Raw genomic sequence first — 14,514 nt, 5'->3', positions numbered from 1 at the left:
ATGCGGACAACAAGACTCATAGCGGAATCTAATGAAGCAGGAGTCTCATACATCAGGAGGGCTTTTTTAACCCTATCAGAAACTCCATGAATAAAGTTACTCCGCAGCGCAGGATCATTCCACTGTGTGTCGACCGCCCAGCGGCGAAATTCAGAACAGTAATCCTCTGCAACACGCTCCCCCTGGCAAATAGTGCGTATCTTAGATTCTGCTAGAGCCATTCTGTCCGGATCGTCGTAAATGTGTCCTAGAGCAGAAAAAAACTCTCCACCGAGTTAAATGTAACAGAATCAGACGGCAAAGAAAACGCCCATGCTTGGGTGGGAATCCCCGCTTAATAATGACAACACCAGGCCCACACGCTGAGCCTCATTACCGGAGGAGATCGGGCGCATACAGAAATACAGTTTGCAAGCTTCACGAAAAGAAACAAATTTACTGCGTTCCCCAGCAAATTTTTCAGGCAAAGGAAACTTAGGCTCAGCAACTTTACCTGTAACTCCGGCTTGCACATTAGACACTGCTAGTCCCTGTTGCTGCACTGCCCCCCTTAACTCAGTGACCTGTAGGGACAGCACCTCCAACTGGCGGGTTATGGAAATCATGGGATCCATGGAAATAATGTTAGACGATTATAATGTCACGGGAGACCTAGGCAGGAAAGAGCTAATAACCCGGGCTCCTGCAATATCCCTCAGACTAGGGAAACCCTGACTGACCCTCTCCCAGAGTTTACACTGATGGTGTGCATATCTGGGCCTCCACCCTCGCCCTATCTCCTGTTTCAACCCTGTGCTGAAACCACCACCCACCACCTAGTGAAGAGTCTACACTCCAATACCAACAGTTAGCACAGACAAGGATAACGGAAAAATAAGCACCACGCCGCAGTCACTCAGGAATACACTATAAATGCAAAGGGCAAAACAAATACAAATATAGGAAGGAGCAAATAAGACAAAGGGAAATACACCACCAGCAACGATACTCCAACTACTAGCCCACCACTCCAGACGGAGATAACCACGCACAAGACAGAAGCTATAATCGGCGACGCCCAATGTTCAGGAGAACTATTTAAAGGCAGTGGGCCTGGCCCAGCTTCCAATCCGAGCACCAGGTAAATTAACCCCGGACCAGCTAGATAAAATCTAGCCGACGCCAATGAACGCATAGTGGTCAAAAGCGGAATTACCGCTGTCTGTCGAACGACCTGGTCTGAACAGCGTCCGACATGACATGATGTGAGTTGTCCGTGGTCATTACACCCAGAAGTTTTACCTTTTTTTCTGGGTGCGGGGAAAGGTTCCTGATGCTGGAGAGGACAGGGAGCTTCTGACAATGATGCTTCTTAGATTTGATGGCTGGCCCACACAGAACTGGGAGGTCTGGAAATGTGGATTGTAATTGGGAGTCTTTTTGTAGTAAAGGTTGGAGTTTCCGTGCAGCTTACCCCAACACCTCCAGATGTGGATTGTAGGTGATTACAGTACTAGAAGGATCCAGTTTCTTTCTTCTTTAGCTTTGTAATGTAGGAGATGATTCCTGGATATTCTGGTCGCTCTTACAATCTGGTTTTCAATTGTTCTTGGAAGGTCCCTGATTCACAAAGGTCTTTCTGGGCCTCCAAGGCGTTTGTCTTTATCTGTAGGGTTGGACCATATCTGATTGGATCTGATGGCCGACTGTAGACTATAGAGTTTATTATGTTTTTCGGATGAAAACTGTCTCATCTAAAGCACCACTCCAGCTGTGCAACAAAGAACAAAATGGTGGAATGGTGCTTTAAGATGTCATGGACGGTTATTTGGTTTCTGGTTCAGGGACGTCTCTATTTCATTGTTCTGAAGCTTAATGATGGTGTCCATAAGGTTCATTTCAGTCCAGGAGTAGTTGAGTGTTCAGTTGATGGTGGGATGAAACTGATGAACGTGTTAATGGAACGTCTTCAGCTGCGGCTCAGCTTCCAACCAGATGATTAAAACATCGTCAATGTATTGGCAATAGGCCTGAGGGGACAAGAGGACAGGAAGTCACTTTCAAGCTTGGCCATGGACATATTTGCGTACTGTGGAGCCATTTTACCTCCCATCGCTGTACCATCTTCTATAAATACATGTTGTCATCAAATGCAAAGTAATTGGGGGCGAGGATGAGTTTTATCAGCTTCACCACAGAATCGGCCTCAATTCCTGCATTTTCCATGAAGACGTTGCAGCATTTAGTCCATCCTGCTACGCGGTATTAGAGCACAGAGATTCCCCATCCATGGTGGCCGGGACGGATCCTTATGGTGGACCATCTATTGATCGACAGTTTACTCCATAGGTCAGATGTGTTCAGGACACAACTTCATTTTATTTTCTTAACGGCTATTACCTTATTGCTTAGATTATTGTATATTTTGGGTGGTGGGAGATGAACCCCGGCCTGGAGGAAGGGGAGGGAGAATAGAGCTGGAGTGACGGAGGCTTCAGATCTACCATAGTCCATCAGCCTCATTTACATATCAATTAAAACGCTGATATCTAGTAATGGAGGTAAAGACCGGCCATGTAAAGGTATTGCTGGACTTGTCTTTGAAAAGAGCTATATAAAACAGTTTGGGGGTGAAATTCTGGTCAGATTCCTGTTAAAGGGAGCAGTGCTTAAAGGGTTATTCTCAATCCATTGGATAGCGCCTAAAGTACCAATCACTATCTCCAACAGATACAAATGTGTAGAGCGGAGGTCGGACATGTGCACCTCAGCTTCATTCAAGACAGGTCAAAACTTGAGAGCTACCCTTTAAGCGTAAGGAACTCTATTCAAATGAAGGACTATAAAGACCCCTGTTCTGGCAATTTTTGGTCTATCTAATAGTCACTTCTCCTGGAACACCCCTTTAATTGGCTATACTCCCCTAGAGTCACTGAGCATGTGCAACCACTGTTTCATTGTACGACCCATCACAGGGCAGCTTTCATTTCTTACAGCGCTTATAAAAAATAAAAGCTCCTCTCTGATTGGTTACTTCCCTATCTTTGGTTGCCATGGCCGTAGTTTTCCTACATTTTGCTCACACTACTATCATCTCTGCCGCAGTCAACACGACACGAGGCTTCCTGCAGATATTATAGTGAGCGAGGACAACACAACACAAGGCTACTGCGCCTGCGCGTTACAGCCTCGCTGAGGAGGTGTGGCTTGCTAGCGCCGCAGCCTGTCGTCACTTCCGGTACTCGGCGCTCCTCTCCCGTTCCAGAGCGGAAGTAGGCCGAGAGTGGGCGAGGAAGACGAAGACGAAGCCGCAGCCGGTGTCACGATGGCCGGAGCCGACGGAGATGACTCTTTGTATCCCATCGCCGTGCTGATAGACGAGCTGAGGAACGAGGACGTGCAGGTGAGCGGCCAGTGAGCCGGCGGCCATCCTGCCTTGACAGGAGCCTGTGTCTGTGTACGTGACCCTCCCCCCAGTGTCATGTTATGTATCCCTGGAGAGCTGGGTGACCCCCACTGTGACTATGGCTGCCACTCAGGGCCAGGGAAAGCGGAGTGACGGTTACCAGGGCGACGAGTGGTGGCGCCTCGCCCATGTCACTTAGGAGCGTAATCGCCACACACACGTCGCCGGACGACCACATCGCCCCCATGATGGCGGCATCTAAGGACGAGCCCATCCGGCCATTGTATGTGGTCGTAGGCGACCCCAGAACGTAGGGTTAAAAAACCGTCCTCACCTGCCCGGTGGCGTCTTCTGCCCCCTCTCCAGAGACCCCGCGCTCCTCTAATCCGGCATGAAACCAATCGCCAAAGAAATCAGGTTTGGAAAGAATCAGTTTTTTTGTGTAAAATTAGAAACTAATTAGAATTTTTGCAGCGAGACAAGTCCCAGCTTAAAGTGACTTTTACATGGCGCTGCTGGCCGAGGGGCAAGCTATTCTAAGGATTGGTCACCACCGCCCAATAGCCCCAGGGTGCAGCGGCCGCTGATGGGCTGCAGCCCTCAAGGCTTTGTCTCAACAGACGATTTCTACCACTTGGACAACAACTGTGAAGGATGCAGCCGATCGGTGACCACTGATTGGCTGCAGCGGTCACGTGACATTGTCCGTAAATTGACTAAGTTGCACGCAGTAACACTATAGCATGCAAACATGATACTTGAATTAGATTATTCTTCTAGAAAATAGATTAAAATAAAGACACTTATCGCATAATTTGGCCAATTCATGTGTGTGCCCAGCAGCCATGACAAGGCGATCTTCTGTGCTGTGAATCTAGCCTAATGTGATTCCTCTCCTGGGCTGAAGCCTGCAGTTATATGGGTAGGTAGGTCCCTACAGTGAATGGAACCGCCCAGGAGAGGATTCACATTAGGATTGGTTCCCAGCAGAGAGGATCGCCTTGTCATGGCTGATGGGCACACATGAATTGGCCAATTTTTGCGTATCTTAGTGTTTTTCATATATTTCATGCTAAAGTGTTAGAGCGCAGCTTTACCTGTTGGTTATATATGGAGATGGATGCTCTTAGTATGCCGTGTACACATCTGTTCTCCGGAAGTGACGGTCAGTCTTTGTTTATGTCAGGAGACCAGCAGGGAACACAGGGCTGGGAGCGGAGCTGCGGCACTGGATCAATGGGTTGGTATAGTTTTATTTAACACAAGAAAACCACCACACGTGTATGGGCGTCATCCAGGGAGCTCGGCAGGATGTCAGTATAATCAATTAAGAGAAAAGCCGGCACCAGTGAAAACTCAGTGTTTAGTGTAACTTTATTCCGTTTGTGCTAAAACCACTCAATGCCGGTCCCCAAACGTGTGACGCGTTTTATAGCCTTGAATAAGGTGGCTGAGGATCGGGGGTCAGTAGCTTTAGCTTTTATGGAATAACGTTACAACAAACAGCTTTCTGTAGAAGGATGGAGTGCCGACTCTTCTCTTCCTGGAGCCATTTAATAAGGGGTTGTCCAGAAAGGAACATCCTCTTTAATTACACAGTAAACCCTCCCCAACCATATTACTCCACACGATATAGATTGGCTCACCCAGGGTGTGTTGCATCCGCATAGCCCAATCAGTGTTTTGTTTTTTTTATAAAGGGTATTTGCAGCTTTTAGTCACAAGATTTGTCATAACTGTATGAAAGATATAAGGTCTATTGGTGGTCAAGAATGGGACCTTCAATGCAGAGGAGGTCGGATTTAGGGTACTGTCACACTCTGCAACTTTCCAACGATCACGACCAGCGATACGACCTGGCCGTGATCGTTGGAAAGTCGTTGTGTGGTCGCTGGGGAGCTGTCACACAGACCGCTCTCCAGCGACCAACGATGCCGAGGTCCCGGGTAACCAGGGTAAACATCGGGTTACTAAGCGCAGGGCCGCGCTTAGTAACCCGATGTTTACCCTGGTTACCAGCGTAAAAGTAAAAAAAAAAAAACCCGTACATACTCACATTCCGGTGTCCGTCAAGTCCCTTGCAGTCTGCTTCCCGCACTGACTGAGTGCCGCCGTAAAGTGAAAGCAGATCACAGCGGTGACGTCACCGCTGTGCTCTGCTCTTACTTTCCGGCAGTCAGTCAGTGCGGGAAGCAGACTGCAAGGGACTTGACGGACACCGGAATGTGAGTATGTACGGGTTTTTTTTTTTTACTTTTACGCTGGTAACCACGGTAAACATCGGGTTACTAAGCGCGGCCCTGCGCTTAGTAACCCGACGTTTACCCTGGTTACAAGCGAACGCATCGCTGGATCGCTGTCACACACAACGATCCAGCGATGACAGCGGGAGATCCAGCGACGAAATAAAGTTTCAAACGATCTGCTACGACGTATGATTCTCAGCGGGGTCCCTGATCGCTGCTGCGTGTCAGACACTGCGATATCGTATGGATATCGCTGGAACGTCACGGATCGTACCGTCGTAGCGACAAAAGTGCCACTGTGTGACAGTACCCTTACCCCTGTGAGTGGATTTACCCCTGTGAGTGGATTTACCCCTGTGAGTGGATTTACCCCTGTGAGTGGATTTACCCCTGTGAGTGGATTTACCCCTGTGAGTGGATTTACCCCTGTGAGTGGATTTACCCCTGTGAGTGGATTTACCCCTGTGAGTGGATTTACCCCTGTGAGTGGATTTACCCCTGTGAGTGGATTTACCCCTGTGAGTGGATTTACCCCTGTGAGTGGATTTACCCCTGTGAGTGGATTTACCCCTGTGAGTGGATTTACCCCTGTGAGTGGATTTACCCCTGTGATGTTCCTTAGAGGCTCTCTTAGGGTATGTGCACACACGTTACGGATTTGGCCCTGCGGATCCGCAGCAGTTTTCCATGCGTTTTACAGTGTCATGTAAACCTATGGAAAACCAAATCCGCTGCGGAAAATTCTGCATGGAAAAGCAGCAGTTTATTTTCCGCAGCATGTATTTTCTGTGTGTGGAATCCGCAGCGTTTTACACCTATTCCATAATAGGAAACCGCAGGTGTAAAAATGCAGGCGAAATCCACACCAAATCTGCACAAAATCCGCGACGTGTGCACATACCCTTACTCTCCACTTCTGCATCTGGAGGGGGGGATGAGGACCTTGCATTGACAGGTGCCTGCCAGGAAACATGCACGCAGCCTATTCTTTTGTTCTTCCAGTGCATGATAACTGCGGGCTGGGCAAGTATCCTATCGGTGGAACATTATCAGCGCCTCTCGGCTCCAGATGTGGCAGTGAGCGCTGCTGCTTCTGCTTTAGCACTTTGATTGCAGCAGTACAGTTTCATCTAGCATTAAACCTATTTCTTGTGTATTTAAGATACTACTTATAACTCATTTGGCACAAGAAAAGCGCTAATCAGTTCTCACAGCCCGTTCCATTGGCCGTCATAGTGTCTGTGGCTGCTGCCCAGGAGCAGGAGAACCACCTCCTACCTGCCGACATCTGGGGCTCTTCTATATATTAGCCCACCTGATGTGATGTCACGCGTGCATGTCATCATGCCGAGCTGGAAAATCAAAAGAAAAGCAGCTGGTGCCGACAGGTAAGAGGCGGTTCTCTCTCTCCTGGGCAGCGGCCACAATCCACCGCCGTGGTCACTGGTGCAAATAGATTCCCACATACCACTCCGTTTCTAGATCACCTGTGTCATCCACAATGTGTCTGAGTACATTCTGTTATTTGGATTCCTTTGGAATTGACTCCAATTTGACTGAAATAAGTTAATTAGATTGGGAAGAGGGACTGATTCAAATGGGATCTATCCCCGTACTGCGCTGCAGAATTTGTTGGTGCCATAAAATAAACGAGAGTGAATCATTTTATAAACTGTGATATCAGAACACGGCTAATATTGAAGGCCATAAATATGTTTGTAGCAGCTAAAGTATGTCTTGGACAAATTTGCAAGCGTGCCACCCGCCATGGACATTTTTTTTTTTCTTAAATGGATGTGTTTTTGGCTCAAAATAATTTTTGCTGTTGGATTATATGAAAAAAATGATGACCTTTTATAGGTTCACGTTCACATTGCTGGCTGCAGAATGAGTTGACTTGAGAACCTGTCGGTGAGCTTGTTCGGTCTGGGAGTTTGTAAGGCTGAGTGCACATTGTGTCTGTGCCCGTAGCCAGCAGTATATGTCGGGAGCGTATGCCGATGTGCACTGTAACGTTTCCACTAGTGATGAGCGAGTGTACTCGTTGCTCGGGTTTTCCCCAGCACGCTCGGGATCTCCGAGTATTTGTAACTGCTCAGAGACTTAAGGTACCTTCACACTAAACGACTTTGCAGCGAGAACGACGACGATCCGTGACATTGCAGCGTCCTGGATAGCGATCTTGTTGTGTTTGACACGCAGCAGCGATCTGGATCCTGCTGTGATATCGCTGGTCGGAGCTAGAAGTCCAGAACTTTATTTCGTCGCTGATCACCCGCTGTCCTTCCCTGGATCGGCGTGTGTGACGCCGACCCAGCGATGTGTTCACTTGTAACCAGGGTAAATATTGGGTTACTAAGCGCAGGGCCACGCTTAGTAACCCGATATTTACCCTGGTTACCATTGTAAAAGTAAAAAAAAAAAAAAACAGTACATACTCACCTTCTGATGTCTGTCACGTCCCCCGGCGTCCACAGGGTTACGCGCTGCTGCTCAGAGCCTCCTGCACTGAATGTGTCAGCGCCGGCAGTAACAGCGGTGATGTCACCGCTGTGCTCTGCTTTACTTACTTTGATGTGACAGACATCAGAAGGTGAGTATGTAGTGTTTTTTTTTTTTTTTTACTTTTACAATGGTAACCAGGGTAAATATCGGGTTACTAAGCGCGGCCCTGCACTTAGTAACCCGATGTTTACCCGGGTACTGCAGGGGGACTGCGGCATCGTTGAAGACAGTTTCAACGATGCCGAAGTCGTTCCCCTGATCGTTGGTCGCTGGAGAGAGCTGTCTGTGTGACAGCTCCCCAGCGACCTAAACAGCGACGCTGCTGCGATCGGCTCGTTGTCTATATTGCTGCTGCTTCGCTGAGTGTGACGGTACCTTTAGTTTTCTTCTGGAGACTTAAGGTACCTTCACACTAAACGATATCGCTAGCGATCCGTGACGTTGCAGCGTCCTGGCTAGCGATATCGATGTGTTTGACAGGTAGCAGCGATCAGGCTCCCGCTGTGACATCTTTGGTCGGAGAAGAAAGTCCAGAACTTTATTTCGTCGCTGGATCTCCCGCTGACATCGCTGGATCGGTGTGTGTGACACCGATCCAGCGATGTCTTCACTGGTAACCAGGGTAAACATCGGGTTACTAAGTGCAGGGCCGCGCTTAGTAACCCGATGTTTACCCTGGTTACCAGCGTAAACGTAAAAAAAAACAACACATACATTCCGGTGCCCGGCGTCCGCTTCCCTGCACTCCTCCTGCATCCTGTGTAAGTGCCGGCCGTAAAGCAGAGCGGTGCCGTCACCGCTCTGCTCTGTGGGAGATGCCGGAGATGTTCGGCGCTGACACAAGATGCAGGAGGAGTGCAGGGAAGCGGACGCCGGGCACCGGAATGTGAGTATGTGGGGTTTTTTTTTACATTTATGCTGGTAACCAGGGTAAACATCGGGTTACTAAGCGCGGCCCTGCGCTTAGTAACCCGATGTTTACCCTGGTTACCAGGGGACTTCGGCATTGTTGGTCGCTGGAGAGCCGTCTGTGTGACAGCTCTCCAGCGACCACACAGCGACTAAACAGCGACGCTGCAGCGATCGGCATCGTTGTCTGTATTGCTGCAGCGTCGCTTAGTGTGAAGGTACCTTTAGTTTTCTTCGCTGCGGCAGCTGGATGATTTACAGCTGATAGACAGCTTAATTACATGTGGGGATTCCCTGGCATCCAGGCAACCCCCACATGTACTCAGGCTGGCTAGAAGCTGTAAATCATGCAGCTGAATCAACAAAAACTAAATATCCGAGCAGTCACAAATACTTGGAGACCGATTTGTATCTGAGAGGGCACCACAAACTATAAATCAATAGGGATACACCCTTGGTCTATACATGTACCTAGGACCATAGAGAAGAAAAAGCTATAGACCAAACGGGATCACCACAATAATACTGAATAAGTTTTTATTGGATACAAAAAACAAACGTACACAGAATATAAAAACAATTAAAAGTCACAAAACGACAGATAGAAAACCCAAAATAGCTTATAATAAAGCTTAGAGTTGCCCCTTCTGAGGTCCGTGCACATAGCCTAATAGGCTAGTTGTAACCCCCAGTAATGTAGCCTGCTAATACAGACAGGATATAACTGGGCATGAACCCAGGCTAAATGCATAGATGACCTTATAGGTGTAATCCCTATGTGAAAAATCTAAGTATACCAGTACCCTAACAAAACAGCCTAAAGCCGCAAATCACAAACCAAGCAGGTGCCCTGAAAAATACATGACACTGAAGAGTGTATAGAACACAGGTAATATGGTTCAAGGAATATATGGCTGGGAAATCAATCCCCCCTAGCTGTTAAAGATAATACACAAAAAAAATTTAATAACCAGAAAGGACTGGTACAATAAAGGAATCAACAGGAACCGGTATACTCAGCCAACGGTACGGACCACATGCGTCATATAGAGTGCACAGAACCAAAGGAAGGGGGACCCGTGGAGATGCCCAACTCTAACTCTAAGCTTTATTATAAGCTATTTTGGGTTTTCTATCTGTCGTTTTGTGACTTTTAATTGTTTTTATATTCTGTGTACGTTTGTTTTTTGTATCCAATAAAAACATTCAGTATTATTGTGGTGATCCCCTGTTGTTTGGTCTATAGCTTTTTTTTCTCTATGGTCCTAAATACTCGGAGACCACCTGAGCGTCCTAGGGAAAACCCGAGCAACGAGTACACTCGCTCATCACTAGTTCCCACCGTCCCCCATACACCAGGACGTGTGGAGCCTTACTCTGAATTTATAAACGTCTCTGTGCTGATATGACCACATGAAAGTTCAGCTGAACTTTGATGTGGCTTCCAACTTTTCATCTTCCCCAGTTTGCGTCTGTTCTTCATTTGTTGATTTTTTTTTGTAATTAAAGCCAAATTCACGCATCCACGTAGATAACAAGAAGCCGGTACTCTATGAAAGTGGTCGTGCTTGATAAAAGGCTATGGATCCCGTGACATGAATATAGAGAACCTCAGCGCTGACACAAATGAGAGATATTTCTTGCTTGCAAAAAAAATCCGATTTATTATCAGATCCGACTTCAAGGATAAGGAACTGATAGTGTCCAGCAATTCGACCTGCGTGAGGTCTTTATCGAGGACATCTGTCAAAGCACTGGCTGGGTGTGCTAGCACGGACAGTGTGTGATTTTCTGGCCCTAAACTCGACAGTCTTGTGTATGTCTGTGACAGGGTCGTGACAATGGATCAGATGAAAACCTTGGCCTGCCTCTGTGATTTGTCAAATTTTGTGAAATAAAAGTGACCTCTTAAAAGAATTGGATCCTCTGTACAGATCACGCAAGGTTTATTCCTGTTCCGCTCACTTCTACGTCAAGAGGTGACGTGTCGGCTGCTGGGATGGCGATCGGCAGGTACCGTGCACTTGTCCCGTTTATTAGCCTACCCTCAGCTTTGAATTGACCGGAGTAGGAATGAACCATAAACGCTTTTGGACTGGTGGCTTAAGGGACCACTGATGGAGTGATTACGGGGGGGTTGTACCTATTTATACACAGGTGCTCAGTCCGTAGAGAGGAACGCACTATAAGGTTGCCTGTCCGAACTTGCTTACTGTACAACTTACCAATGTAAGAACATTCCAGGCGCCATCAACAAAGGCTGATGGATCACGCGTTCCTCCCCCTAGTGTGCACACTCATCAGCATGTGTCCATAATGGCCCGTCCTGGTATAACGTCATCCCGTAGTAGTCATAGCTGCAATCTGTGGAGTGTTCCTGTATAATGACTTGTGTGTGAGCCAGTGACGCCCACGGTGCAGGATCTGATCCGGGATCCAGATCGTGACATGATAAATTCAGGGGAAGACTCATCCTGGCCTGGGAGGTGGTAAATCTGCCTCATGTGATGACTGGGGGTCCTTGGGGGAGTCGGAGCAGCCCTGATTGCAATGTGTGGGCTCAGTAATTAGCTTAAAGGCTGGAGTCACACTAAACGTATAAAAAATCGGTCCGGTTCTCACTGCCGAGAGTCGCACGAGTGTAATGCGAGTACAGTCCAATTTCTCACACCTAGCTTCTGATTTACATCCGATTGCAATGTGATTTTAACATGTGCTTTTATATAGAGCAATTCTGTCATTTACACATCGTTTTCAAAGGAAATATTCTTCAAAACATTAGATAGATGGAGAGAGATTAGGATAGAATAGATATTTACACATAGAATACATAGATATATAATGTCAGTGACACACACATATATGTATATATTACTTAGAATAGAAGCTGGCAATTCATGTGCTGTGTACTGTGAATTCACAGCAGGACCTGACAGCATAGAATAGATAGATTACATACAGTAAATGCACATAAAATAGTTATACAGATGTCAGTGACAAATGCAATAAGTACAGCGTGGGTGCAGGTTACTGTACATGTATTTAATTATTAAAAGATTATTTTTCTGAAAAAAATGGCGTGGGCTCCCTTTTAATTTTCTTAACCAGCAGAGGGAAAGCTGGGGGCTGATGTTTATAGCATGGGGAGGAGGTAATACTCATGGAGGTTCCCAGGCTATTAATATCAGTTCACAGCTGTTTACTTAGCCTTGACCTGGCTCGTAAAATGGGGGACCCTAGAAAAGCATGATGTGGGGTCCCTCTATAATTAATAACCAGCAAAGGTTATGCAGACGGCTGCCGGCTGATATTAGTAGCCTAGGATTTGGCCATGGATTCTTGCCACCCCAGGCTAAAAACAGCAGCTCTCATCTGCCATTACCACATCAGCTGAGCCCCCGGGTTCAGTGAGCGGCTCTAGTCGTGATGTCACCACATCGGCTGAGCCCTCGTGTTCAGTGATCGGCTCTAGTCGTGATGTCACCACATCGGCTGAGCCCTCGTGTTCAGTGATCGGCTCTAGTCGTGATGTCACCACATCGGCTGAGCCCCCATATTCAGTGATCGGCTCTAGTCGTGATGTCACCACATCGGCTGAGCCCCCATATTCAGTGATCGGCTCTAGTCGTGATGTCACCACATCGGCTGAGCCCCCATATTCAGTGATCGGCTCTAGTCGTGATGTCACCACATCGGCTGAGCCCTCGTGTTCAGTGATCGGCTCTAGTCGTGATGTCACCACATCGGCTGAGCCCTCGTGTTCAGTGATCGGCTCTAGTCGTGATGTCACCACATCGGCTGAGCCCTCGTGTTCAGTGATCGGCTCTAGTCGTGATGTCACCACATCGGCTGAGCCCCCATATTCAGTGATCGGCTCTAGTCGTGATGTCACCACATCGGCTGAGCCCCCATATTCAGTGATCGGCTCTAGTCGTGATGTCACCACATCGGCTGAGCCCTCGTGTTCAGTGATCGGCTCTAGTCGTGATGTCACCACATCGGCTGAGCCCCCATATTCAGTGATCGGCTCTAGTCGTGATGTCACCACATCGGCTGAGCCCTCGTGTTCAGTGATTGGCTCTAGTCGTGATGTCACCACATCGGCTGAGCCCCCATATTCAGTGATCGGCTCTAGTCGTGATGTCACCACGTCGGCTGAGCCCCCGTGTTCAGTGATCGGCTCTAGTCGTGATGTCACCACATCGGCTGAGCCCCTGTGTTCAGTGATCGGCTCTAGTCGTGATGTCACCACATCGGCTGAGCCCCCGTGTTCAGTGATCGGCTCTAGTCGTGATGTCACCACATCGGCTGAGCCCCCGTGTTCAGTGATCAGCTCTAGTCGTGATGTCACCACATCGGCTGAGCCCCCGTGTTCAGTGATCGGCTCTAGTCGTGATGTCACCACTGCAGCCAGAACACAGAGATGGGGCAGCTGGGAGACGTATCTGAACCAGGGGAGGGTGAGTACAATGTGGGTTTTTACTTGTTCGAAGTCCACTTTGTTAAAAATGGAAAACCGTTAAAACTAGACAAACCCCAGTGTAATAAATCCTGCACATTTTAGCGCCGTCTTGAACTGTCTATTAATGATACTCTCGATACTTCGGCCCCATTGACCTGTGTTGCAGGTGCCGGAGCTGTGTGGGAATTTTAGCTTTGCTGTGAGAAAATTCTGATAGAGTAAAAACTTTCTTGGTGTCTTTGTTTTCCATCCCTGCGACCTCATCAGTACTCACAATAATGCTTGGTTCTCCTTTTCTTGCAGCTACGTCTGAACAGCATCAAGAAGTTGTCCACCATAGCGCTGGCTCTGGGGGTGGAGAGGACCAGGACGGAGCTGCTTCCATTTCTCACTGGTAAGTATGTAGTAATATTGTGATATATGGGACGGCTCTCACAGGAGTCTGGAGCGGACCCCCAGCTTTGTGCAGCCACACGTGTATGGTCCCATTTATCCCGGTATGGCGTGCTGTGGCCTTGTTAGGGTCCCCTCTGGATCCTAATGTTGTTGATCTGACTCTGCTCTACTCATGGTGTATAGAGTCATTACACACAGAGTGATCTATTTCAAGTGTTTATTTCTGTTAATGTTGATGATTATGGCTTACAGCCAATGAAAACCCAAAAGTCATTATCTCGGTAAATTAGAATACTTTATAACACCAGCTTGAAAAATGGTTTTAAAATCCGAAATGTTGTCCTACTGAAATGTATGCTCAGTAAATGCACTCAATACTTGGTCGGGCTCCTTTTGCATCAATTACTGCATCAATGCAGTGTGGCATGGAGGCGATCAGCCTGTGGCACTGCTGAGGTGTTATGGAAGCCCAGGTTGCTTTGATAGCGGCCTTCAGCTCGTCTGCATTGTTGGGTCTGGTGTCTCATCTTCCTCTTGACAGTACCCCATAGATTCTCTGTAGGGTTAAAGGGAACCTGTCACCCCCAAAATCGAGGGTGAGCTAAGCCCAC

At 47.8% G+C, this 14,514-nt stretch overlaps 1 protein-coding gene across 1 annotated transcript in view; it reads left to right on the top strand.

Annotated features, from left to right (window-relative positions):
- Positions 1 to 3,145: 3,145 nt before the first annotated feature.
- The window catches only part of PPP2R1B (protein phosphatase 2 scaffold subunit Abeta), a 32,799-nt gene continuing 21,430 nt past the window's right edge, over positions 3,146 to 14,514 (top strand). The window contains exons 1-2 of the mRNA XM_077249766.1: positions 3,146 to 3,382; positions 13,811 to 13,901. Coding sequence (XP_077105881.1) covers positions 3,305 to 3,382; positions 13,811 to 13,901 — 169 coding nt within the window. The 5' untranslated portion in view covers positions 3,146 to 3,304. The remainder of the gene's footprint in view (positions 3,383 to 13,810; positions 13,902 to 14,514) is intronic.

The sequence above is a fragment of the Ranitomeya variabilis genome, chromosome 4 (genome assembly GCF_051348905.1).
Source record: "Ranitomeya variabilis isolate aRanVar5 chromosome 4, aRanVar5.hap1, whole genome shotgun sequence".
NCBI lineage: Eukaryota > Metazoa > Chordata > Amphibia > Anura > Dendrobatidae > Ranitomeya > Ranitomeya variabilis.
This window is presented reverse-complemented; position numbering and strand designations above follow the sequence as displayed.